The following is a 21,892-nucleotide window of genomic DNA, read 5'->3' on the forward strand; positions in this document are numbered from 1 at the left end:
GCTCCCCCGGCTCTTCCCACGCTTTGCTCCCTACACACGGGCACCGTCGAGGTCATCGTCCCATCCCTCGAAGGGTCCGCGCGCTGCTCTTCACAGCCGTCACCGCCTTTCGTTCTTGCCGTCTACCTTGTTGAAGCGCTCCCTTAAGCGCCTTCCTCCCCGCACAAGCCCCCGCTCGCAGTCGGGCGACAGCATTCGACCCGGACGACGTCCGCCCTCAGTTCACCCTGGCTCCCGCACTCTTCTCATTCCTGGGCAGGTCCAAGACCAGATCCAGCTCGCCCCACCCTAGCTCTCCTCAGGCGCAAGCCCATGCCCTGCCGATGGGCCAGCAGCCGTCGACCGCCAACAAAAAGAGCAAGAAGCACGGCAAGGACAAGGACAAGGATGCCTCTCCAGACGCGGGACAAGATACTAACAAGCCCGAGGCGAACGGCAAGTCACCACATAGCAGCCTGTCCAAAGGAACAGCCGCACCGCCGGACGCAGCAAAGGAGTCGTCCGCCTCCAACAGCAATGGGCACCCCACCATCAGTGTCTCCGACTCGGATGGCATGACCGCCACGTCCAGCGGGAGCAGTATGCGACCGCCCGGGTCCCCGCGACCAGATCAGTTGTCCATACAATCACCCGTCGACAGTTCACCCGTACTCGGGAACAAACCATCACCCGCCCCCCTCGACATCCCCGCAGCACAAACCATCCTCTCGAACGGCGCTGCTTCCACGCCCTTATCCGCCCCATTCTCCACTCCTGGCTCCGTCTCGAGTAGCATGCCAGGGCCGAATACGCTGAATAGTGTCAACAGCCTCGGCAAGCTCGATGTGGACGACATGATCCAACGTCTGTTGGACGTCGGGTACACGGGCAAGATCAGCAAGTCGCTATGCCTGAAGAACGTGGAAATCACCGCCATATGCACGGCTGCACGAGAGGTTTTTCTGAGCCAGCCAACGCTTATAGAACTCTCGCCGCCCGTCAAGATCGTCGGGGACGTTCACGGACAGTACTCAGACCTCATCCGCCTGTTCGAAATGTGCGGGTTCCCTCCGTCTGCCAATTATTTGTTCCTCGGAGACTACGTCGACCGAGGCAAGCAAAGTTTGGAGACAATATTACTTCTCCTGTGTTACAAAATCAAGTACCCGGAGAACTTCTTCCTGTTGAGGGGAAATCACGAATGTGCCAATGTTACCCGAGGCAAGCATCATTTCTGGCGTATCTCCTCTTAATGTTGATATTTGTCCAGTCTACGGTTTCTACGACGAATGCAAGCGACGGTGTAATATCAAGACTTGGAAATGCTTCATCGACGTTTTCAACTGCCTCCCTATTGCTGCTATCGTGGCGTCCAAGATATTCTGCGTACACGGCGGCCTCTCTCCCTCGTTACATTCCATGGAGGATATCCGCCGGATACAGCGACCTACCGATGTACCGGATTACGGTTTGCTGAACGACTTACTATGGTCAGATCCGTCAGACACGGCAGTGGATTGGGAAGACAACGAACGAGGTGTCAGCTATTGCTTCGGGAAAGCCATTATCAACGACTTCTTGATGCGATACGACATGGACCTGATATGTCGAGCACACATGGTCGTTGAAGACGGCTATGAATTCTGGAACGACCGAACACTAGTGACGGTGTTCAGTGCGCCAAACTATTGTGGCGGTGAGTTCACGTCAGTGCGCTACCAAAGTCACTTTGCTCAATGATGTTCTAGAGTTTGACAACTACGGCGCTTGCATGAGGTTGGCCATCATTTGTATTTATCGTGGGCGGTCGCTAATCAGGGCGCAGCGTCTCCGAGGATCTTCTCTGCGCCTTCGAGCTGCTCAAGCCTTTGGATGGAGCAGCATTACGCAAAGAGATGACCAAGGCTAAACGGAAAAGGTGAATACATCGAATATCAGCAGCAATGTGCCATTCTGACCATGTTCAGCATTATGGCGTCGCCTGCTTCGGCTTGAGGGACGCGGTCACCCATGCGAGGGAACGTGCCTCAGTCGTGTCCTCCCAGTTCTGCTGTGCGGTGCGGTCGCCTGAACTTGCCGTCGTCCCACTTACATTGGCGCTTGCTATGAAATGCTACCCTTGCAGGTCGCTGGTCTCCACGAAACGCATTCGTGCTATATTCCCGTGCCCGCGCAAGGTGGTTAGTCGCAGCTCGTCCTGCGATCAGGGCCAGATTCCTCTCGCGGCGAATAGCTTCTTTCGCCATCGCCGTGCCACTCCGTCTCGTTGTGTCTCTTGCTTCCCTCTGTCCTTCGCCTTTTGTCTTTGCTCTTTCTGTGGCACAGGACAGTGTCTGTGTAGTAGCATCGATCTCTCTCCATCAACCTTGTACATTGATATCCCTCGCACCTCAGCTTCCTTTTAATTTGGGTGGTTCGTCCCGTTGATTACGTGTGATGCATACGCTCGTTTTAGTTGCCCTGTGCAGTACGCGGAAATAACGAGCTTCGTTGCCAAAGACGCGGGGGTATGCAGCGTGCGATGACCTCAGCGAACCAGCCTGTTGCCTAAGGCCCAAGAAACTCATGACAGGGGATATATATCCGATGTACACACGGATCTAAGTTGACTTTAGCATGTCTACGGCGAGGACACCAAACGCAACGACAATAGCAGCAGCTCCAGATATGCTCCAGAGCGTCACAGTCTATCCATGAAGTCAGTTTATATGAAACCAGGATTGTTCAGAAAGAAGCCCCACCTGCCACGCATCCCCGAATACCATGTCCGACAGGAAAACAAGCACGATAACCAAGAGGTATCCCACGGATACTACTATGGGTCCCCAAACGCCTAACAAAATCTTTGAAACTTTCCTTAGTGAGAGAGCTGCATGAGATATCCGAGCAGACGCACCATGAAGCCCGCATTAAACACCATACCGCTCACCGCGATACCAGCGATCGAGAAGACGGTGAGCATATTTGCTGGCAGAGCAAACTCTTCGATGCCCGTCCAATGCAAAAACGGGAGCGGGATCCAAAGCACCAGGAACGTGCATAAGCCAATGGCACAGGTAAGCAGGTTGGCATACAGGCCGAACGGCAATGGATCGGTGGCGTCCTCGATCGGTCTAGCCGGTTGCTCATCGCCGTCCGTATCTGCGTCTGGCAATGCGGAGTAATGCACGGCTGGTGGTATGACTTCATCCGGGTCAGAAGGGAGGGTAGCGTGTTTCTGGGTGGTCTTTGAGTTCATCGAAGGAACTGCGGCGCGTACTGCTGCTAACCTTGTATAATGGTTGGTAAAGGCCATATCCGACGCTCGCGCACAGGGTGAGCAGATCGCCAACCAGAGGTGCGGACGGCTTGTATTTCAGCGAGAATTGGGCTTCGCTACCAGCTGCCTCTTCACCTGGTGTCTCGATGACTGAGCCACCATATACCACAGCGAGCACACCCAGGGTAGCCAGTACGACGGCGGCGAGTTTCCGGCTCTCCCATTTCAGTTTAAATATCTTCACGCTGAACACGTATGCAAAGAAAGCGTTCGCATTCCATATGCTGTGCGTTCATGGTCAGAGCATTTCCGGCTGTACGCAACAAAACTCACGCAGTGACATCGCTCAATCTATATGGATCAGATGAATTTATGGACGGGGTGCGGCAAAATGAAATCTCACGGTGCCATAGATACGGCGGCGAACCACAGTATGCCCGGTGTCGTAACCGCCATCGTAAGCACAAAGACAAAAATGCCAAATCTGGCGACAGGGACAGTAGGCGGTCGACGGGTAGGAGCCTTACTGGGCAGCATATGTCGACTGAGCGCACTAGCCAGATTCTGTGTGATATCTTGTATGGTGTATCCTTGATTTGATCCCAGCAAAAATGCTACATGCAATGGGAGTATTAAAGCGAACGCAGAGTGGACTATGTAGCTGCCGTTTTCTCCCAAGTTAATGAATGATATCACACCGTTGATGATACTCACAAGAGGAAGAAAGGATGCCGGTAGGTCAGGGTGGTCTGAACATACTATTCCGCAACCCTGATCATTTTACTGTAAGCAGGTGATGTGTACATCGTGACTGACCTGGCTCAATTGCGATTCGAGCACGAAACCGACGAGGGTCGCGACGAAGAGAATGATTGCTGCCTTGCCGCCCACGAGCGGAGTGCTGACGGGTGCCCCGGCCATTCCTTCCCCGGTAAATTCAGAAATGCGGTCCAGATTCAGTGAAAAAAGAGTTGATTGAAGTACAGTATATGTTGCAGGATTGATCTAAGCGTGGGGGCAGAAGGTCCAGACTCAAAGAAGAACGTGGTTGTGGTCAAGCACCGCGCTGCGTCTTCTCCCGCGACCTTTTCTAGGCACTCCAGCGCTTCCACCTCATCCGTCCCGCAGACATGCTGCGTCCTTTGTTGGCATCCAGTCGACCGCTCATCGCAAGATTTCGTCAAGCCGCGTTGCCTCTGACTCATCCCCACCCACATCATGCCCATGCCCCATCTGCCACACCACCTCTCGCGCGCGGCATGAAAGTGCGCTCCTCGGTCAAGCCCATGTGTGAAGGGTGCTCCGTCGTTATACGGAAAGGCCGGGTATACGTGATCTGCAGTCGGAATCCTAAACACAAGCAGGTGCGCCCGTTCCCGGGGGAGGGTTCCAATCTTCTTATGCCTTCGTAGCGTCAGGGATAGTATGAAGGGCCCAGGGAGAACGGGCGTTGTTTCCGTTGGCAACGCTCGTGCATACGAAGGCATAACTATATACACCCATAATGTGAAGACATGCGCTACTACCCTTACTCAGTTGCTCGGATCCACATTTGAAACTCGTATGCCATTCCGTTCTCTTCTTGGGGGCCCTCCGGCACCTCCCAGTTCACCCATGTCCTCAAGTCCTCATGTGTCGCTCTCCTCCACGCCTTCCCCTCCGCTTCGCCCTGGAAGTCAGGCATGAACACGTCGCACTCTTCGAACTCCGGCGAGATGACCCGCGTTAGAAGAACGCGGTCGACGTATACCGGAGATGTCGGCGGCAGGGCCAGGGCTTCCCTGTAAATTGAGGCCCCTCCAATCACGAAGACGCGGTGTAGGGAGCTGGGTGTTGCCAACTTGTTGATCACAGCCTGCAGGCTCGGCTGAAGGCTGATCGGTGCGGTCACAGCGGCTCCAGGTGGCATCCTGATTCCTGCATCAGACAATACGTTCCTAGCTCCCAGATCATCGGACACACAGCTGATACTCCTTCTTGCTGCTGATGATGATGTTCAGCCGTTGCTTGAGCGGCTTGAATTTAGCGGGGATACTCTCCCAGGTGTTCCTCCCCATCACGACCGCATTCAGTTCGCCCTCTGGCGCCTCTGACGTGACCCGAGCGAAGTACTGCATCTCCTTTGGTAACCTCCACGGCAATGTGCCATTTTTTCCGATGCCGTTGTTGACGGTAGCGGCTACGATGAGAGTGAGGCGGGTTTGCATGCCGTTGACGCGACGAGGAGGCAACGTGGCGGTGTCGCACCCTAGTCTCGAAACCAGCCGCCTCTGCCCGCGCACACGCTTTCCCGCCTCTTTCCCGCCTCCCTCGAGTCCAGCATCTCACAGCGCCCCTGGGATCGCGCAGAGAAACTGGGTCTCGAGTCTACGCCCGCCCTCTCTAAGCTCTCTACGCGGCGATCATAGATATCCTGTATGTATTTCTCGTTGGAGGCCCAAAACTAACGTAATATTACATGGCGGGTAATGTAAAGTCCACAAATGCGATCCAGTCAGGGAATGTCGAATGCGATCAGGCAACGTGTGAGGTGTGTCGTTTCGACATGTTCAAAAGGACACCGGGATGGAAGAAATTGAGGCAGAACATGGCTGCTGTGATCATGCCGCCGTCAAGCACGTTGAAGTAAACTTGCGTTTGTATGATGCGACCCGTCCATCCATCTGCTAATTCAATAGTTCGATACACCGACCTGCACGGCGAGCGCGATCAGAAATGCATCGGAGGACTAGCAGGCAGCCGATGCTCACCGGATGAAAATCAGTGTTGTGCTCAAAATTAAGCCGATGATCATCAGTTGAAGCTTCCGGTCCAGAACGGGCTGAGTGTCCGATTGACCCTTTAACTCGGTTTCGCTCGATTCGTGTTGCACCTTCCGAACCGGTCTGTGTGCCAAGAAGCGCATGAAAAATTCTCCAGCGCAAGCCACATAGACAGATATTGCCACTATGAGCACGTCAGCAACACATCGCGGGCATGCAGGGACAAACGTACCCATCTGAAAAACAATACCGCCCAACATGATATGGCCGCCCTTAAGGTGCTAAAGTTAGCATGAGGCATCGACTTACGCGCACACAAAACAGACCTTGGCAGGGTTCATGTTCTGCTCGGCGGCTCGAGAAGCAGATGCGCCGCCGACCGCTTGGACGACCAAGGCAACGAAATCCTGTAGAGGTGGATGAACGAAGGGTTGACGAAAGGGCGAGGGCGATAATAGACTGACGAAGCACAAGAAGACGACGGTATCTGAAAGCATCGCAAGAATGAGCACCGCGCAGATTGGTGACTATGCGGCCTTCGACTCACACGTCTTGGGTCCCAAACGGCTGTATTCACTGCCCAATCGTTGTATGATACGTCCCAGGATGATAAAGTTTGCGGCAACGAGGGGCGTGGGTGCAATAATCGTGGTCGTGATTCTAGAAGGTCGAGGTTCAGGAGGCAATGTACGAATCCGAATTGCATCATGAAACTCACTGCATGAGATAGGGGTCAAGCAGTAGAGGATTTTTCGATGACCACAAACGACCAGACCAGCCTGACAACCGGATGAGCACGGGGAGGGCGCATGCAATCATGAACCTCACCAATAATCTCAGTGAAACCAGCGAGTACCGCGGTCGGGAATAACCACCACATCCTGAAGTAAATCGCCTGACCGAAATGGATGACTACATATACAGTGTCATTAGCTGGCCTTGATCGTCCGTAAGACGATACGTACGAGTCGACAAGCCAAACAAAGCTATGAACAGAGCGCATATCCATAACGTCGGTACATAGCCATATGGCGAATGGTGTCTTGGCGGGGTCTGAGCGAGAATAGTCGCATTCGTTGCGGCGAAAGCTACGGGCGTGGTTGAAAGTCAAGAAGCCGAGTCTAATACGAGAAGTCGGCGTTTAGGGTGGCACTCACAAGAAGCTTCCATTGGCGTCGCCCAAGTGCAACGAGCACCTACTGAGCTCTGCGTCGCTTAAGGGGACCAAGAGTGCCTGCAACGACGGATCAACAAGCTGCTGATTTTATACACTCCCCAAAGGGGCCAGGTGGTAGCGTATCCCAGCATGCGTGCACACTGCAAGCATTATTTCATTGATCGGGAACCGATGGCCGTGTGAAAATCTGCCTAAAACGCCGGCAACGTTGCCGGTCTTGCGGACCTTGCACGATTGGCGGAAAAACGGGGACCATTGGTGAACTACTGGATAACTCACTGATAGGCACTTGATGATCAACTCGTTAGCTTCCGTCATAGGCTGGGCTGGAGTGTTCCGAGCCGCCCGGTTCAAGACCCGGAGCTGCTACATGAGAATTCTGCCACTGTGCGCAGCTTCGTGGGGTCGAGGTGATGACTAGTCTCAATGGGTTTATGTGCACCGGCCATGAGGCAGTTAAGCAACAAGTGCATTCCGATACGTAAAATTACAGCCCATGCAATCGAGAGCCCGCAGTATGCAAAGAGAGAAACAAGGAAGATCGACGCTCACTGGTAGTTATTCCAGACTGAACTCACAGATACCCATCCAACGCGGCAGCGGCAGGATTGGCCCTCGCATCAATGGGCATGGTCATCGGTATCGTGTCAATCAGCCTCGTTCCGACGCTCGTCCGGATCGTGCTCTCCCAGTTCCGGAACCACTCGCCTTCCCTGACGCCCACCAGCTTCCGGGTGCCGCCCTCCTCGCGCACGAGCGCACTGGTCTTAGCGTCCTGTCCGAAACGGCCGACGTCTTCCTCGTCCGCCTGTTGCCACTGTTTCATCGCGTATGCACCGCCGCAGACTTCCCAACGCCCGCCTCCGCGAGAGTGGAAGCGCTTGTAGAGCCAGATGAAGGGCAGGATGAGGGTGATGAAGAATAGGACCTTGAGCCATTTGTTGGACAGAGCGCGACTGTATGGGGCGATGAGACGTCTGCGGTCGATATCTCTCAGGGAAGGAAGCGGTCCACTAACCTGAGTCGGTTGTCTGACCGTACGCAGATCTTCGAATGCGACATATCGAAGGAGACCATTATTATGCCCTTGTATCCTGTCGACAGTATGGCGGCCCGTGTGGCGGCCTCAAGGGCGCCCACGTTCCAGCCATAGACCACCTGTCAATACCATGACTTCAGCACCGTGAATTAACATTGAGGTAGACCGCCCCGGACCTTTTCGTAAACGAACTCCTTGAGGTATTTGTCCGAACCGCAATAATCATCTGCCCATTCCCTCAAAGTCTTGGATGACTTGAGCACGCCGACATGATGTGTCTCGTCCGTAACCGCCAGACCGCCTGCATCCCCAAGCCCGACCCAAGGCGGGAGGCCTTTCGCTGCTCGTTCTTTCCTCCAGGCCTGGGCCGCTTTCCGTTCGCGCCGCGCCGCCTTCGTCCGGCCGCCGAACAGGCTGTCCACTTGCTGAAACATGCGACCGCGGTACGCAGGCTCGTTGTCAGCGATAGACCAATGCACGGGGCCGCTGACGATGTGTTGGCCGACGTCGATGGAGAAGTTAAAGTCCACCACGGTCTCGTTGTAGTGCTCTGTGCGCGTTGTGCTGCGACCGTTCGAGTCATGACCGTGGATGTAGCGCGTGCGCGATTCGGTATGTTCGCCCTTGCAGTGGACCACGTATGTAGGAGGTGCAGCGGCCTGAGAGATGAGGAAGCGATACAAGGCCTCGCCTATATGACTCGTTCGGCACGAGTACTGAGCGATGTTGTTCCACGCTTACCGTCAGTGTTCAAATGGGGATCGTGCGAGACGATGACTCCGCCGGAATGGATAGAACATTCTGCCTCATAGGGGGTAAAGTCCGGTGGTGCATCCTCGCCACCTGGGAGCAAACTGAAAGCCTCAGAGTCGTTCGTCCCACCAAGCTCAACTAGAGTGTGCCCGACGCTCTCCTCGAAACTAGGAGGAGGAGGAAAGGCGTTCGAAGCGGATGGGCCGGCCATATGCTCGCGCGAGAGGTCGTCGTCGTCCTTGGTGAGGAGCATGACCGTTAGTGTCTGGCGGTATATGAGCCAGATCTATAGGTGGGTTCGGTCTCTGGTCTCTCGGTATTGCCAGCGAAGATGACTGCGAACAGTGCGAGTCGGCGCTGCGGACCTGCGGCGCGGTCCAGGGAAGGATAGCGGTACGGCGACATGATCGCCGTTGAGCACCGCCGCAGGACGGAATATTCCCAGGCCTAAACATACACTCAGGATCAGCTCAGGATGTATCCAAACCAAGCCATCACGATGTTCTGGTGCTGGTCCATTTGCGTGGGTCATTCATAGAGTACAGTATCACGGATAGTGTTATCTCGTTGCCAAGTAGACTCGGCGCTGTGAATTGTTACCGCAGTCCGCATGTCTCTATAAAGAGGGTTTCGCATCGAGAACGGGGTGTATCCCCGGGTGCAGTGCGGGGATCGATGGATATAGCCACAGCGAGATCAGTTTTGCGGACCCAATGGCTCGTACATGGGCGCATTGCGATCAGAGTGAGGCCGTCTGGACTCTGAGGGTGCGAGAAAAAGAACGAAGCGTTGATGGACCCGTATTGAAGCGGGCCTGCAGCTTCGCGCGTCACGACACTAACTTAGACCAAGCTAACTCCCCCCATCCCTGTGCTCGCCTGCCCAGCTGCTGCAGCGGCAGCCTGAGACGACCATGCCCGCCTCCCTGGGTCCCTTCGACGCCCCCAAGGCCCGCTCCTCGCCGCCCCCGGGCCCGCCCCGCGACTACGACAGCGCGTCCCGCTCCGACTCGTCCGCCACCGCCGCCCGCCCGTCCTCGTCCTTCATCGCCAAGCGCCAGTCTCCGCCCCACTCCGACTCGTCGGGCTCCCCGCGCTCGAGCGGCTCGCATACCCACGCCCCGCCGTCCCGCTCGGACTCGCCGTTCCCGCAGGCGTACCCCTCCGCCGTCAACCTCAGCGCGCCCCCGCCGCCATGGTCCTCCGACAGCGAACCCGGCGAACCGTTGCTCGGCTGGGCGCAGCGCAGCCTCCGCCATAGAGGCGATCGCCCGCGCTGGTGGGCGACGGACGATGCGTCGCGGCGACGCCGACGAAGAGACGGATGGTATCTTCAAATCCGCAGGCTCTACAGGAACGTTCGTCGAACGCTCCGACATCCATGTCTCCCCTCCCAGCCCCTCACCATCGTGAGCGCATCCATCCATAGTCTGATCTAACGCTGTCTTGCTAAATCGGAACGATAGTTTTTGACGGCGCTGCTTTTCATCGCATTCGTCGTCTCCGTCACGCTCCTCTTGATGCACATCTTGAACCCGGATAAGGAACCGCTGCCATGGCGCGCCTACTGCTCTGTACCGTCCCCCTACTCTTCCCCGCATTACCCACATATTCCTTCCGCTCCCTCTGCTCTACCGCACACCGCGTCCCTATATGCCGTGCCGTTTCCCCCACCCAACTTGGAGACGTTCGCGCCCGTCGGTCTCTTCGTCGGCATTTTCTCCATGGACTCGTATTTTGAACGTCGCATGCTCATTCGGACGACATGGGCCAATCACCCACGCAGTCGGGAGGGTGCAGGAGAGGGCGACGGAGGTCGCGGGACATCTCGTACGATCGTGCGCTTTATTTTGGGTCAGCCGCGGAAAGGAGATTGGGAGCGCAGGATAAAGCTTGAGATGGAGAGTGAGTGCTTCCAGTGGTTTTCTGCATGTCGTGTGCCCTCAACGCCGCTTTGGCAGAGTACAACGATATCATCATCCTCCCCATCCAAGAGAACATGAACTCGGGGAAAACCCACTCGTACTTCAGCTGGGCAGCCGAGAATGCATGGGTCCCGCCCGTATCGCCCGGCAATGACCTTACAACTCCTCCGCCCTTTTCCTACTCGGACTTTCGGGGACCCGCCCCCCCTCGGGCAGAGCACGATCCTTCGCCGACGTCCAACGGCTCGTGGGTCCGTCCTGACTTTGTCGTCAAATGCGATGACGACTCCTTCGTGATGCTTGCCGAACTGGAAGCTCGCTTGCGCATCGAGCTCCACACCACCGGAAGCAACCTCACGAACAAGCCGACGTTGCTCATGCCGTACGGGGACATTGGGTCCTCTCTGCAATCACCCCTCGCGACGCCAACTCACGTCCCCGCTGACGACAGTTCAGCGACGTCTCCGCCGTATCCTATCGACGCGGAGCGCGCCGTGATCCCGCCCACGGCATTGACATCCTACGTGCGCGCACCACCGCCGGACACGCCGCCACCGCCGGCGCACCCCCCGTCGTCTCTCGACGATCCACTCATCTACTGGGGATACCTTGTCAAGAATCGTTTCATGGGCGGCGAGCTGTACGCCCTCTCCTGGGCGCTCGTCGACTGGGTCGCGACCGATCCTGGTGTGAAAGGCCACCTGCGCGGGGCCGAGGATAAACAGACGGCCAAGTGGATGAACGCGCATCCGCGCGCGCATGAGATTCGCTGGAAGAGCGAAAGGTGTTGGATGTACGATCACCCCAGATCGGGGACCGTGTAAGGGCTCCTCTCTCGTTCATTCCGGTCGCAAAGTAATGACGAGCGTATCATCGCAGGTATTCGCATGGCTTCCTTTTCCCTTCGGAGGTGACCCGTGTACGGCATTCCATTATGTCGTACCTCGGTAAGAGTGCGCAGGACATCCTTGGGTCGCCATGGGTGCCTGCCATCGCCGTCAATGCGCCTACGCCCCCGCAGTGGGCACATTCGAGCGTGTCGACGTTCGGCGTGCGATACAACGAACCGGTGTGGAATTTGACCACGGCGCAGAGTGTGGAAGCGATGGTGGAAGGTAGCTCCATGAGCATGCTGCAAAACGGTGTGTTGACCTAGATTCTATGGACCGCGGAGCATGATTTGCTCAACGCGCGCTTTTCGGTCTGTAGGAAGCCCGATGACCCCAGAGTACGCGTTCGCTCGCCGTGAAGGCAGGCGAAAGCGATACGAAGGCGCCCGTGTGGGCGGTACGGTCGTGGTACATTTTATCAAGAAGCACATGTGGTTCCTCGAGACCGCACTCGCGCTGCTTGAGGGCGATGAGGTTACGGAGCTGGAGCATACCGAGGACCTCATTGGCCTGGGCAGGACACGGCCGAACAACATGGCGAGCGCCGCTTCGGACGAGGCGACGCCAACCTCTATTTCTACTACAACGTCCCAGAGCGAAGGCGACGCAACGCTCACGGACAGCGAAAACGAGTCAACTTCCACGGACATGATCGACCAAAACCAGGGCGAGAACGTCGCCCGGCATACCTCGCCCTGGGCGAACAGGAGGAAGTACAAGCAATCATAGAGACATATCTATTTTCATGGTCTTTAATACGCACCCATAACACCTCACTTTCTTATTGGCACATGTAGCATACTTTCCTTTGTCCTTGCCTACGCACTTGTCTGGCTTCGCATCGCGTCCTCGTCTAAGGACTTGGTCCGTGTTTGTATTGCAAGGCTCAGCGTACACTTTTTCTCGTCTGTCTTTATTGCTCGCATCTGCCGTCTTAGTCCATCCTTTGGGTAGCATATTCTGAACATTGCATACTGGAACAATTCATCACTCTGAACGCATCTATGAACGTCTTGCCGTTAGTTGCCTCTCGCCTGTGGTGCATCACAGACGCGAGCGCATCGAAGGGTAGCAAGCACGAGCAAACAATTGCGTTGATCTCTCACGGCCCTGGAACTATATAAGCCTCTCCTCAGGATCCGAACAACTCATACTTACCTTGAAGGCGTGCTCCCCTTCATGTCCTGGGAGTGCGGGCTGTCGGGCCTTCCCAGAGCACGGCGACCTTGTCCATACAGGAAGGAACGGCGGCTTGTATGTGCTTCGGCGCATGCACTTTCTCAATATTTCCCTGTCCTGCTTCGGCCCTCGGGCTGGGCAGGCCATTTTTTTTTCGTCCGTTCTCCCTCCTAACCCTAACCCTAGTGTTGTCTAAAAAAGGTGTAGTAGTCTGAGCAAAGTAATTCCTTCACACCCTTGCAAGTCAATGTGAGCGTGAGATGATGCTATCTGTAATGGTAGCGGTAGATAGATAAGATCTAATCTAAATGTGTTACCGATAAGATAAGAGTAAGGTTCTTGATCAGTCAGCGAGGCCTTCAGTTTGAGGGAGACGATAGTTAATTCAGTGAGTATTCAACTAATCTAAGGATGCTTCATACAACGAAGCACACAATAGAGTCAATTGATTACTATCTAAGTTATACACGGGAGCTCCGAGAGCTCGATCAGCGCGAAAGCGCAGTTTATATCCTACAGTGTTCAATCACTCCTTGATGCAGTCACGTGAGAGGGGTCCATAGCGCCTGCAATACCGCAGTTCATGGCAAAGTAAGCCTCTCATATGAAAGCTGCGAGCTGTAGCATCCTGAGGAATATTTTCTGGAGCAAAACGAACCGGAGGGCAGCGTCAGTGAGGCATTTTGTAAACGAGGTCGCCAGGTCGCCTCTATCACTCCTTGATGCACCGCTTACTGATCCCTCCGGTTACCCGGTGTGACTGTTCGAGTCACAGAATGTATTGGCGCGCGGTCAGTTGGCCGACGCGCGTCGGGCTCAGATGGGGTTCAAGTCTGAAAATGCAAGCTATGGACCCGGCATCGACGATTTGGAACTTGGTGTCATATCAAAAAATGTAGCCAGGATGGTGTTTCATAAGGAAGAGTCGAAAAAATGTGACTGCCAGCGATGTTGAGAGCAGTTCTGGGCCCAACTCCTTAGCGCAATGTGCCAGAATGTTCATTCTCAGGCACTCGATGATTTTTCAAAAATCGACCATTTGCCCCACGGACTAGAAAACTTGATACATTCTTGCAACAGTATGAAGGTACACTATGAATTAATTATAAGAGGGTTCTGAGCCAGTGAAAGGCGGGAGAGCCGATTGCATCAAGGAGTGATAGTGCATCAAGGAGTGATTCAACACTGTAATGGTCAGTCATCAAGTAAGTCAGTACAAGTAGATGATACGCCGATCTACGATAGACTACGCTAATCGAGGGCGTTCTACCCTATTCTACTTGTCTCTACTCACGCTCGTGACACTATCAGTAAGATGCTGTTGCGATCCTTGTTTTTTTCATGTACATTCTACAGCGGCGCTCTCTCTAATCGTTCCTAGTGCAATCCTTCCTCATAAATCTTTGCCCAGCTCGGCCTTTCCCGGATGGCATCCCAGAATGCAGCGAGTTTGTTGACTTTTACCGGTGGGCGGCTGTACATCGCTTGTCAATTCCGGTCCAACGAGCATAGCGGGGAAACGATACCTGTCCGACGGAGTAGAGTCAAGAGTTGGCGTGTTCTGTGGCGGCAGGACGGCGAAATCCTTCGGAAGCCCGAGAGACCCATCTGGATGGCCGTCAGACAGTGCCGGTGAAAACAGGTTTCGCAGATAACGCTCACCAGGTGCCACCTGAGACTCGAGCTTCGCGATGGCCAAAGGACCTTGGTCTCCAACCGAAGAACCTACGAGCTGTAGGACGCGGGAGAGCCACGCGGCAAGGTGCAAGTCAGCTAGAGAAAGCTGATCACCTGGTGGCAATAAAAGATGCGTTCAGACCGACGGCCCACCCCCCCGGATCCGCTACGACCTACCGAGGACATACGGCCCAATGATCTCCTTGTTGAGCGCTACAAGCGGCGCCTTGACGCCATCCCACACTTTTTTCGCTTGCTCAAAGTACTCCTTCCTCCGTTGCTTGGCCGCATCGTCGAGCTCTGCTTCGGACTTGGTGCCGTACCGGAACACCTCCCAGAACGCGACGCTCGCGAGCCGCTTCTCGCGCCAGAGCGCCTTGACCTTCTCCGTGACGTGCAGGCCGCCGTCCTCCTCCGGGCGCTCGGACTCGGCGAGGAAGCCGTCGAGCGCGGCGATGCGACCCTCGAGGAAGGGCAGCACGGCCGGTGTTGCGGCCGCGAGCTGGTCCGGGTTGCGCGCGGCGAGGTAGAAGAGGCTGTTCGGATCGAGCGCGTCCGAGTGCAGGAGCGCGATCACAGAGTTGGAGGCGGCGAGGAAGGCGGGCGTGGCGGGCGAGAGCGACGGCGCGGGCGCGGTCGAGACGGTATGCGTGCGTGACCTCGCGCTGCGCGATTTGTCGAGGAACTCGGCGATGGCCTGTGAATTGAGCATCAGCGTCTGGCGATCTGCGTACGGACGGCCAGACGCACAATGGAATCGGTGAGCGCTTTATAACGGCTCTCGATATCAGACGACAGGGTCTTGTCCAGAGGAACGACGAGCGTGGGCACGGTCGCTGCGCACAAGGTAAGTGTGGAGTGTATGTCAAGTCACTGCCGCGTACCCTTGGGGTTCAGCCGGAGGAAGGACGGCGCGAAGTTCTCGCCTTTGGCTGCAGAGTCGCGGGTCAAACTAGGATCTAGGATCGATCCCGGGAGCACGAACACAGATCGACGACTTTGAGATCGACTTCTTCGGGTCCATACCCTTTTTCTTCCCTGTCGATTCGCGGTTTAGCAGGCTATCGGTGGAATCGGACGCAAATGACTTACAGGGCGAGAAGGGCTGATAACGCGTTTGTGAGCCCCGACGCGCGTAGATCAAAGTAGTGGTCGCGTACCTACTGAGGCCCAGATAGATCCAGGATAGTAGTAAAGCGAGGCTTTGGGGATCGGAGGCGTACTCATCGCGTACCAAGGTGAAGATGCGGAGATGCGGGGCTGGGGCTCGCATTCGTACTATCGCATGACGTAATAACCCATCTGGGTGCGTCTGGTCACGGGTTTGGTATTTTGCAGCTCGGGGCTTGCACGCAATACGCGGTTTGGACGACCTGATCTCGTTGGCATCGTATTCGGGGCGACCGAAGGGGAAAGATCACCACCTTGATACCACCGACGCCTACAGACGTAACAGCACCCCACACGTGATCGCGGTCAGAGCCCCTATTATCGTTCTCGAAGCTTCCGTGCGCGATATACCTCCTCGCGCCGCCCAACAACCCTACGCTCCGTTTCCTCTCTCCTCTTCCACCATGGCCACGCTCCGACACGAATTCTACGAGTCCGACGAGCGATTGACGCTCTCCATCTTCGACAAGGGCGCCGACCCCGACAAAGTCCAGGTCGCGTTCGAACCCCGCAAAGTGCGCCACACAGCGGCTCCCCCGCTGTATCCTGTCCGTGAGATCGTGCATATACCGACCGCGTTTGGATCGTGTGTGTGCGCGCGCGCCCCAAATAGGTCACGTACACGCATGGCGACAAGTCGCTCGTGCTCGAGCCGCTGAAAGGCCAGATCGACCCCGCGAAGAGCGATTACACCGTCGGCAAGGTCAAGGTCGAGGTCCGCCTCGCGAAGATGGCCTTCGGTCGCTGGGGCGGCATCACAGGCGACGCACCTGATCGTACGTCTCTTTGCAGTCCTCCCCCCCGTTCCACCTCGGCGCCGGGGTTATTCTGATGGTAATCGGTTTCTTTCACGCACGGTGCGCAGCCCTCGCCAACTCTTCGGCGCCGACGCCCACGGCCGCGGTCGCCGCCGCGCGGCAGCAGCGCAAGAATTGGGACGCGCTCACGACGCAGATCCTCGAGTCGGAGAAGGAAAAATCGTCGACGGAGGACCCGAACGTGGGCGGGGACGCGTCCGTGAACAACTTCTTCCAGCAGCTGTACGGCAACGCGGACGAGGACACGAAGCGGGCCATGCTCAAGTCGTACACCGAGTCGGGCGGGACCACGCTCAGCACCAACTGGTCCGAGGTCGGCAAGGGCAAGGTCGAGGTCAAGCCGCCGGAGGGCAGCGAGTGGAAGAAGTGGGGCGTGTAGCTGACCCCACTTTGTCTGTCGTCCCGTTTTAGTTCCTTGTTTTTGCTGTCGTCATCTGCTGTCCAACGAATGCTCGACTAACCATCCATCTCCGAGCAAATCAATACACATTTTTTTTGCAAGCCTGGTCTACGGATTTAGGTGATAGTAATGTACCCGAACGCAACGGGAGCGCGGGGGAGATGCCGGTGATAATAAAACACGAAAGGAAAGATGATTATGATATAGAGAGCAGAAAGGAGTGAGAGTGTCTAGGGATCAGCGTCGGCCTGTGCTACTGCTATGTACACACCGTCCGCGTATATGGGGGTCATGAAGGAGCGTCCGAGATGGATTGATCGGTAGCCGAGTCCGTCGATAGGATTGTGGGAATGAGAGTATATGTGACAATGCAGAGGGGGCCACAGCGCACGACGGTCCGTCGTGCGTGGCGAGGGTCGTGAATGTGATTGTGTCCGAGGCCCGACAGATGAGATAGCATACACAGCATAGCACGATGCGCCAGCTCGATAGCGAGGGGGAGAGGAGAGAAAAAAAACCTGAGCATGCGTTGTCAACCCACGGGCCGAAGAAGCCAAGCGTCGCTCGTATCCTCACCCGGGTCTAATCGTCCTTCGATTTGGTCGACGTCCTGGAGAGATAGCTCGCCGCGCCGTCCGGCATATTCCTCACCTCCAATCTCCGCGAATAATCCTCCTCGTCCCGCGGCTCGTCGTCCACGTCGCCCAACCGCGCGTCCTGCCCGCCGCTCCCGCTCCCGTCCCCGCTCTCGTCCGAATACACGCTGCTCGCCCGCCTCTTGTCCCCGGAAGGGCCGACGACGGCCACCGGCGGCGGCCCACCGAGCAACGCGCTCGCCGGCGCTCCGCCACCGGGATCGGCCAGCCCGCGGTCGACGACGCGCTGCGGATTTCGCGGCGGCGGGCTCGGCGCCGCGCTCCCTTGACTGTTCGCGCGCGCGTGGCCCGCACCGAGCAACGGCTCGATGCTCCCCGCGCTGGGCGTCGGCGCGTGCCCGCTTCCGGTAGACGTCGAACCCGTCGGCCGGTGTCCCTGCCGTCCGTCGTTCTCCGAACCGTCGAGCGCGAGCCCGATCAGCGCGGGCGGCATCGCCCCCGGGGGCGGCGGAGGCGTGGCCATGAGCGCCTGGCGCTCCGCGGGCGTGCCGGCCGGCGTCGCGAACGGGTCCGCATACCGGTCCGCGTAGCCGCCCTCGACGCCGGGGGTCGTCGGGCCCGTGCTGGGGAGGTGCTGGGTGAGGGTCGAATAGCTGACGTTGCCGTACCGCGCGTTCGTGCCGAGGCCGAGGTTGGGGATCGTGGGCCGCGAGGAGGACGAAGGGTAGTTGAGGACGGAGGACGAGCGTCGCTGGCGCATGTCGCCGGACCCGTCTGCGTCCGCGTCGTCGTCACCGTCGTCATCGTCGTGCAGCGGACTGCGTCCGAACCCGGCCGCGGCGAGCTCGGCCTGCACGGCGGTGTCGTGTTCGAGCCGCCGTGTGCGACGGCGACGGCGGATACAGAAGAAGAGAAAGAGTGCGGCGGCGACGAGGGCGACGCCGATGCCGGAGAAGAGACCGGCGACGGCGCCGTGGTTGGCGAAGAAGGTGTTCGAGGAAGAGGGCGAGTCGGTGGACAGGTGCGGGTTCGCGATGGCGGTGGTGGAGATCATCGTCGTGACGTCGCCGTTCGGTTCCGTGCTGTTGAGATTCGTCGTCAGATCTGGAATCGCGACCGGAAGCAGAACGGAGGCGTACCTGACCACGGTCATGAAGCTGGTGATCTCCGCCGGGGTGGAGGTGATCGTCGCGCCTGCCGCATTGGTGGTGATGATCACGACCGTGGACTGGAACGTCGATCTGAGAAGCGCGTCGTGAGTGAGACCGGCGCGGAAGCAGTTTCACGTGAAACAGGACGCACCCCGCAGGAATGATCGTCACCGCCTGGGTTTCGGTAGCGATCGCCGTGACCTATGGAAGGACGGTCAGGGGCCAATAAAAAGGGTGGCTCATGACCGGGTGCCGCTCACAAACTCGGTCGACGCCTCGGTGCCCAACACCGTGCTGCCCTGCGCGTCCGTGGAGGTGATGACGGTGGTGACAACGTTCGCGTGGGTGCTGGTGATCGTGACCGGTTGGGAAGTGACCCTCAACGTGCTCGTCTGGCCGTGTTCGCTCGACACGACCTGGGTCGTCGTCCCTCCGCTCACGATTTCGGTGGTCGTCCCGCCTTGATCGCTGGTCACCTGCGTGGTCGTCGTCGGACCATCGGTGGTCACTTCCGTAGTGGTGGTGGGCCCTTCGGTCGTGATCTGGCGGGTGGTGGTCGTGCCGCCGTTGGAAGTCGTGCCGCCTTGGTTGGTGGTCGTAGTGGGCTGCGAGGTGGTTTGCTGACTGGTCGTCGTCGTCCCGCGGTCGGTGGTGACCTGGGTGGTCGTGGTGGTCTGTTGCGTATTTTGGGTGGTGACCTGGGAGGTGGTGGCGGCGGAGGAGGACCCGGTGGTGGGATCATTGGAAGACATGACCGTGGTCGGGGACTGGGAAGAGGCGGAGGTGGTGGGATCTGAGGAGGATGTGGTCGGGCCGGAAGATGCGGAGGTGGAATCTGCGGGGGATTGGGCGGTCGAAGTGGCGAGGCTGGTCGTGCTGCGTGAAGGGTATGAGCGCGATGAATGGGACGAAACTAGGTGGACGACGCTCACGAGGCTGCGGAAACAGTCGAGGCCGTGGTGGTGTCGTTCGGAGCGGTGGTCGTGACGGAGGCGGAATCCAGGGTGGCAGAGGTGGTGGCAGGAGCAGCAGAGGTCGTAGCAGGGGCAGCAGAGGTCGTAGCAGGAGCGGTCGAGGCGGCCGTCGTGGCAGAGGTCGTAGCAGGGACAGATGTGTCGAGGGTGGTGATGATCGCGCCGCCGGACGAGGACATGGATTCCGTCGCCGTGCCGGGGTTTCCAGAGGCCGAGATCGCAGAGGCGGCGGCGGTGGAAGAGGCGGAGGCAGCGTCCGACAGGGTCGCGGTGGCGGTCGTGGCGGCGGCGGTGTTCGTGAGTTGCGTTTGAGATTGCGTTTGCGAGGCAACAGAGGAAGAGGAGGAGGGAGGACTCGTCAGAACTTGTCCTTGGAAAGGCAAACGGATGAACAAGCTGCCAGACGAGCGTCCGAGAAGATGCAAAGGAGGAGAAGGCGGCGTGGCCGGAGCGGGTACCACTGGCAGCAGCTGTGGGCCGCTCGTCGGTGGCGGCGGGGGTGCGCTCGTCGATGGTGGGTGCGCTCGTGGATGTCGCGATGGCTATCGCAGCACAAAGACTGGCGAGCCGGCGCGACGACGAGAAGGGAAATACGAACACCCGGTGGGCGGCGCACGAGGGGCAGCAGAACAAAACAAGGGATGCAGACTCGGAGACTCACCGGTGTCTGTGGAGGAGGCTGGCTGCTGCTGCTGCCTCGGTCGGGGCGCGCGCTGGGTCATGTCATGTCCCCGGGACTGTGCTGGAGAGAGCGAGCAAGGCAAAAAGGCGGCACAGCGACCACCGCGTGGGATCGGCAACGTCATACTTGGTTCGGCACCACTCGGCACCCACGCCCACGGCTCGCTGCTCGCTATCACCCACGCTCTCGACGCTCTATTCGCAGCCCGCGCATACACGCCCACCCCCATCTTATCTCGCCATATAGACACCAGCCATGCTCGCCGCCCACGTCGTTGCCCGACCCCGCGCTCGACGATGGCCAAGCGCCGCCCGCGCGTAGCGACCCCGACCCAGTACGGCGAGACGCTTTCCGAATCCGGCTTCTGGGTCGAGTACCCCGACGGCCTCGTCGACCTCACTCGCACCCGCCCGCTCTCTCTTAGCCTCGCCTCCGATGCCCACCTCCTCGCTTGCGATGACGCCGCCAGCCCACCCCCGCTCGATGCCGACACCCAGATCGAACTCCCCGTCGACGGCGAGCGCACCATCCGCCTGACCGGCGCCAACACCGCGCTCGTCGTGGTCGACATGCAAAACTTTTTCCTCCACAAGGACCTGCGCGACCATCCGACGGGGATCGCATGCGTTGACCCGCTGCTCGCCGTTGTCCCGGCTTTACGCAAGCACGGCGTCCGCATCATCTGGCTGTGGGTCCTTCCTGTCCTCGTGCATTGCGCCCGACTTATCATGCCAACACCAGCAACTGGGGCCTCACCCCGCAGGAGCTGCATACCCTACCGCCCTCTCTCGCCCGCCAATTTTCGCGCTCTTCTCGCGGTGGCTTCGGCTCCCCTCTCCCCGACCCTTTCGGTCCCCTCCTCATGCGCGGCTCATATAACGCCCAGCTTTACGGACCTCTCCAAGACCTCTACCTTGCCGGTCACACCGCCGGGACTGACGTCTGGATACACAAGAACCGCATCAGCGGCATCTGGGGCTACCAGTCTGCGCTCGACCTCTACCTCAAGGAGAACGGCATCCGGAGCCTGCTCTTCGCTGGCGTCAACGCCGATCAGGTTTGTCCCGTGTTCCTGTGTGGGAGCAAACAGTTGATCCCCCAGCGACAGTGCGTGATGGGCACCTTCTCCGACGCCTACTTCCGTGGCTACGACGTCGTCATGCTCCAGGACGCGACCGCCACCACTTCTCCAGCAGGCGGCCTCGAAAACGTCCTCTACAATGCGGGTGTACGTCCCTTCACGCATTTCGCTGCCACGCTCGAGTCTCATCGGCCATGCAGAGCTATGGCTTTGTTACAGATACCAAGCGCGTCGTAGAAGCTCTCTAACGCAGTGTACACTACAATGTATCGATGAATATGGAGCAGCGACGAATCGGAAGAGCGATCATCAACCAAGCGCGTTTATGTCTCATACATAAAATGCGGACCCCGGGCCCCCGACCCGAGCCTCTCCCTAATG

General features: G+C 57.9%; 10 protein-coding genes across 10 annotated transcripts; 4 read left to right on the plus strand and 6 right to left on the minus strand.

The window, feature by feature from the left end:
* Positions 1-323: 323 nt before the first annotated feature.
* Positions 324-2,471, plus strand: PUNSTDRAFT_95069 (phospho protein phosphatase PPZ; the record flags this gene model as incomplete). Its single annotated transcript, XM_007378626.1, has 5 exons — positions 324-1,218; positions 1,250-1,675; positions 1,728-1,755; positions 1,805-1,897; positions 1,947-2,471. 5 exons carry the CDS (start codon positions 324-326, stop codon positions 1,972-1,974), a joined length of 1,470 nt encoding a protein of 489 aa, XP_007378688.1. The 3' UTR covers positions 1,975-2,471.
* Positions 2,472-2,579: 108 nt separating this feature from the next.
* PUNSTDRAFT_117454 (uncharacterized protein) lies at positions 2,580-4,159 on the minus strand (the record flags this gene model as incomplete). The annotated part of the gene is made up of 8 exons (XM_007378627.1): positions 2,580-2,666; positions 2,721-2,822; positions 2,876-3,196; positions 3,249-3,522; positions 3,572-3,589; positions 3,642-3,899; positions 3,953-3,996; positions 4,055-4,159. The coding sequence occupies 8 exons, from the start codon at positions 4,157-4,159 to the stop codon at positions 2,580-2,582; spliced, it is 1,209 nt and encodes a 402-aa protein (XP_007378689.1).
* Positions 4,160-4,497: 338 nt separating this feature from the next.
* PUNSTDRAFT_140236 (uncharacterized protein) lies at positions 4,498-5,445 on the minus strand (the record flags this gene model as incomplete). Its single annotated transcript, XM_007378628.1, has 3 exons — positions 4,498-4,602; positions 4,651-5,148; positions 5,201-5,445. The coding sequence occupies 2 exons, from the start codon at positions 5,443-5,445 to the stop codon at positions 4,767-4,769; spliced, it is 627 nt and encodes a 208-aa protein (XP_007378690.1). The 3' UTR covers positions 4,498-4,602; positions 4,651-4,766.
* A 200-nt stretch (positions 5,446-5,645) lies between these two features.
* On the minus strand, positions 5,646-7,204 carry PUNSTDRAFT_95081 (RTA1 like protein). Its single transcript, XM_007378629.1, has 10 exons — positions 7,158-7,204; positions 6,966-7,088; positions 6,829-6,912; positions 6,719-6,779; positions 6,548-6,660; positions 6,465-6,487; positions 6,327-6,407; positions 6,233-6,272; positions 5,989-6,184; positions 5,646-5,930 (listed from the first exon to the last, which is right to left on the minus strand). The coding sequence occupies exons 1-10, from the start codon at positions 7,168-7,170 to the stop codon at positions 5,753-5,755; spliced, it is 912 nt and encodes a 303-aa protein (XP_007378691.1). The 5' UTR covers positions 7,171-7,204; the 3' UTR covers positions 5,646-5,752.
* A 547-nt stretch (positions 7,205-7,751) lies between these two features.
* Positions 7,752-9,180, minus strand: PUNSTDRAFT_57552 (uncharacterized protein; the record flags this gene model as incomplete). Its single annotated transcript, XM_007378630.1, has 4 exons — positions 7,752-8,133; positions 8,196-8,335; positions 8,393-8,907; positions 8,958-9,180. The coding sequence occupies 4 exons, from the start codon at positions 9,178-9,180 to the stop codon at positions 7,752-7,754; spliced, it is 1,260 nt and encodes a 419-aa protein (XP_007378692.1).
* A 702-nt stretch (positions 9,181-9,882) lies between these two features.
* PUNSTDRAFT_129444 (uncharacterized protein) lies at positions 9,883-12,512 on the plus strand (the record flags this gene model as incomplete). Its single annotated transcript, XM_007378631.1, has 5 exons — positions 9,883-10,377; positions 10,435-10,873; positions 10,930-11,713; positions 11,773-12,035; positions 12,103-12,512. The coding sequence occupies 5 exons, from the start codon at positions 9,883-9,885 to the stop codon at positions 12,510-12,512; spliced, it is 2,391 nt and encodes a 796-aa protein (XP_007378693.1).
* Positions 12,513-14,024: 1,512 nt separating this feature from the next.
* On the minus strand, positions 14,025-16,029 carry PUNSTDRAFT_79578 (uncharacterized protein). Its single transcript, XM_007378632.1, has 9 exons — positions 15,800-16,029; positions 15,732-15,744; positions 15,625-15,677; positions 15,524-15,571; positions 15,390-15,475; positions 14,817-15,336; positions 14,625-14,753; positions 14,489-14,570; positions 14,025-14,436 (listed from the first exon to the last, which is right to left on the minus strand). The coding sequence occupies exons 1-9, from the start codon at positions 15,864-15,866 to the stop codon at positions 14,340-14,342; spliced, it is 1,095 nt and encodes a 364-aa protein (XP_007378694.1). The 5' UTR covers positions 15,867-16,029; the 3' UTR covers positions 14,025-14,339.
* A 184-nt stretch (positions 16,030-16,213) lies between these two features.
* Positions 16,214-17,006, plus strand: PUNSTDRAFT_109958 (SGS-domain-containing protein; the record flags this gene model as incomplete). Its single annotated transcript, XM_007378633.1, has 3 exons — positions 16,214-16,324; positions 16,423-16,585; positions 16,675-17,006. The coding sequence occupies 3 exons, from the start codon at positions 16,214-16,216 to the stop codon at positions 17,004-17,006; spliced, it is 606 nt and encodes a 201-aa protein (XP_007378695.1).
* A 603-nt stretch (positions 17,007-17,609) lies between these two features.
* Positions 17,610-20,470, minus strand: PUNSTDRAFT_129447 (uncharacterized protein; the record flags this gene model as incomplete). The annotated part of the gene is made up of 6 exons (XM_007378634.1): positions 17,610-18,705; positions 18,763-18,864; positions 18,926-18,975; positions 19,035-19,650; positions 19,707-20,208; positions 20,410-20,470. The coding sequence occupies 6 exons, from the start codon at positions 20,468-20,470 to the stop codon at positions 17,610-17,612; spliced, it is 2,427 nt and encodes an 808-aa protein (XP_007378696.1).
* Positions 20,471-20,726: 256 nt separating this feature from the next.
* On the plus strand, positions 20,727-21,759 carry PUNSTDRAFT_140240 (Isochorismatase hydrolase; the record flags this gene model as incomplete). Its single annotated transcript, XM_007378635.1, has 4 exons — positions 20,727-21,118; positions 21,172-21,487; positions 21,539-21,658; positions 21,712-21,759. The coding sequence occupies 4 exons, from the start codon at positions 20,727-20,729 to the stop codon at positions 21,757-21,759; spliced, it is 876 nt and encodes a 291-aa protein (XP_007378697.1).
* Positions 21,760-21,892: the final 133 nt, after the last annotated feature.

This window comes from Punctularia strigosozonata (assembly GCF_000264995.1).
Source record: "Punctularia strigosozonata HHB-11173 SS5 unplaced genomic scaffold PUNSTscaffold_1, whole genome shotgun sequence".
Classification (NCBI taxonomy): Eukaryota; Fungi; Basidiomycota; class Agaricomycetes; order Corticiales; family Punctulariaceae; genus Punctularia; species Punctularia strigosozonata.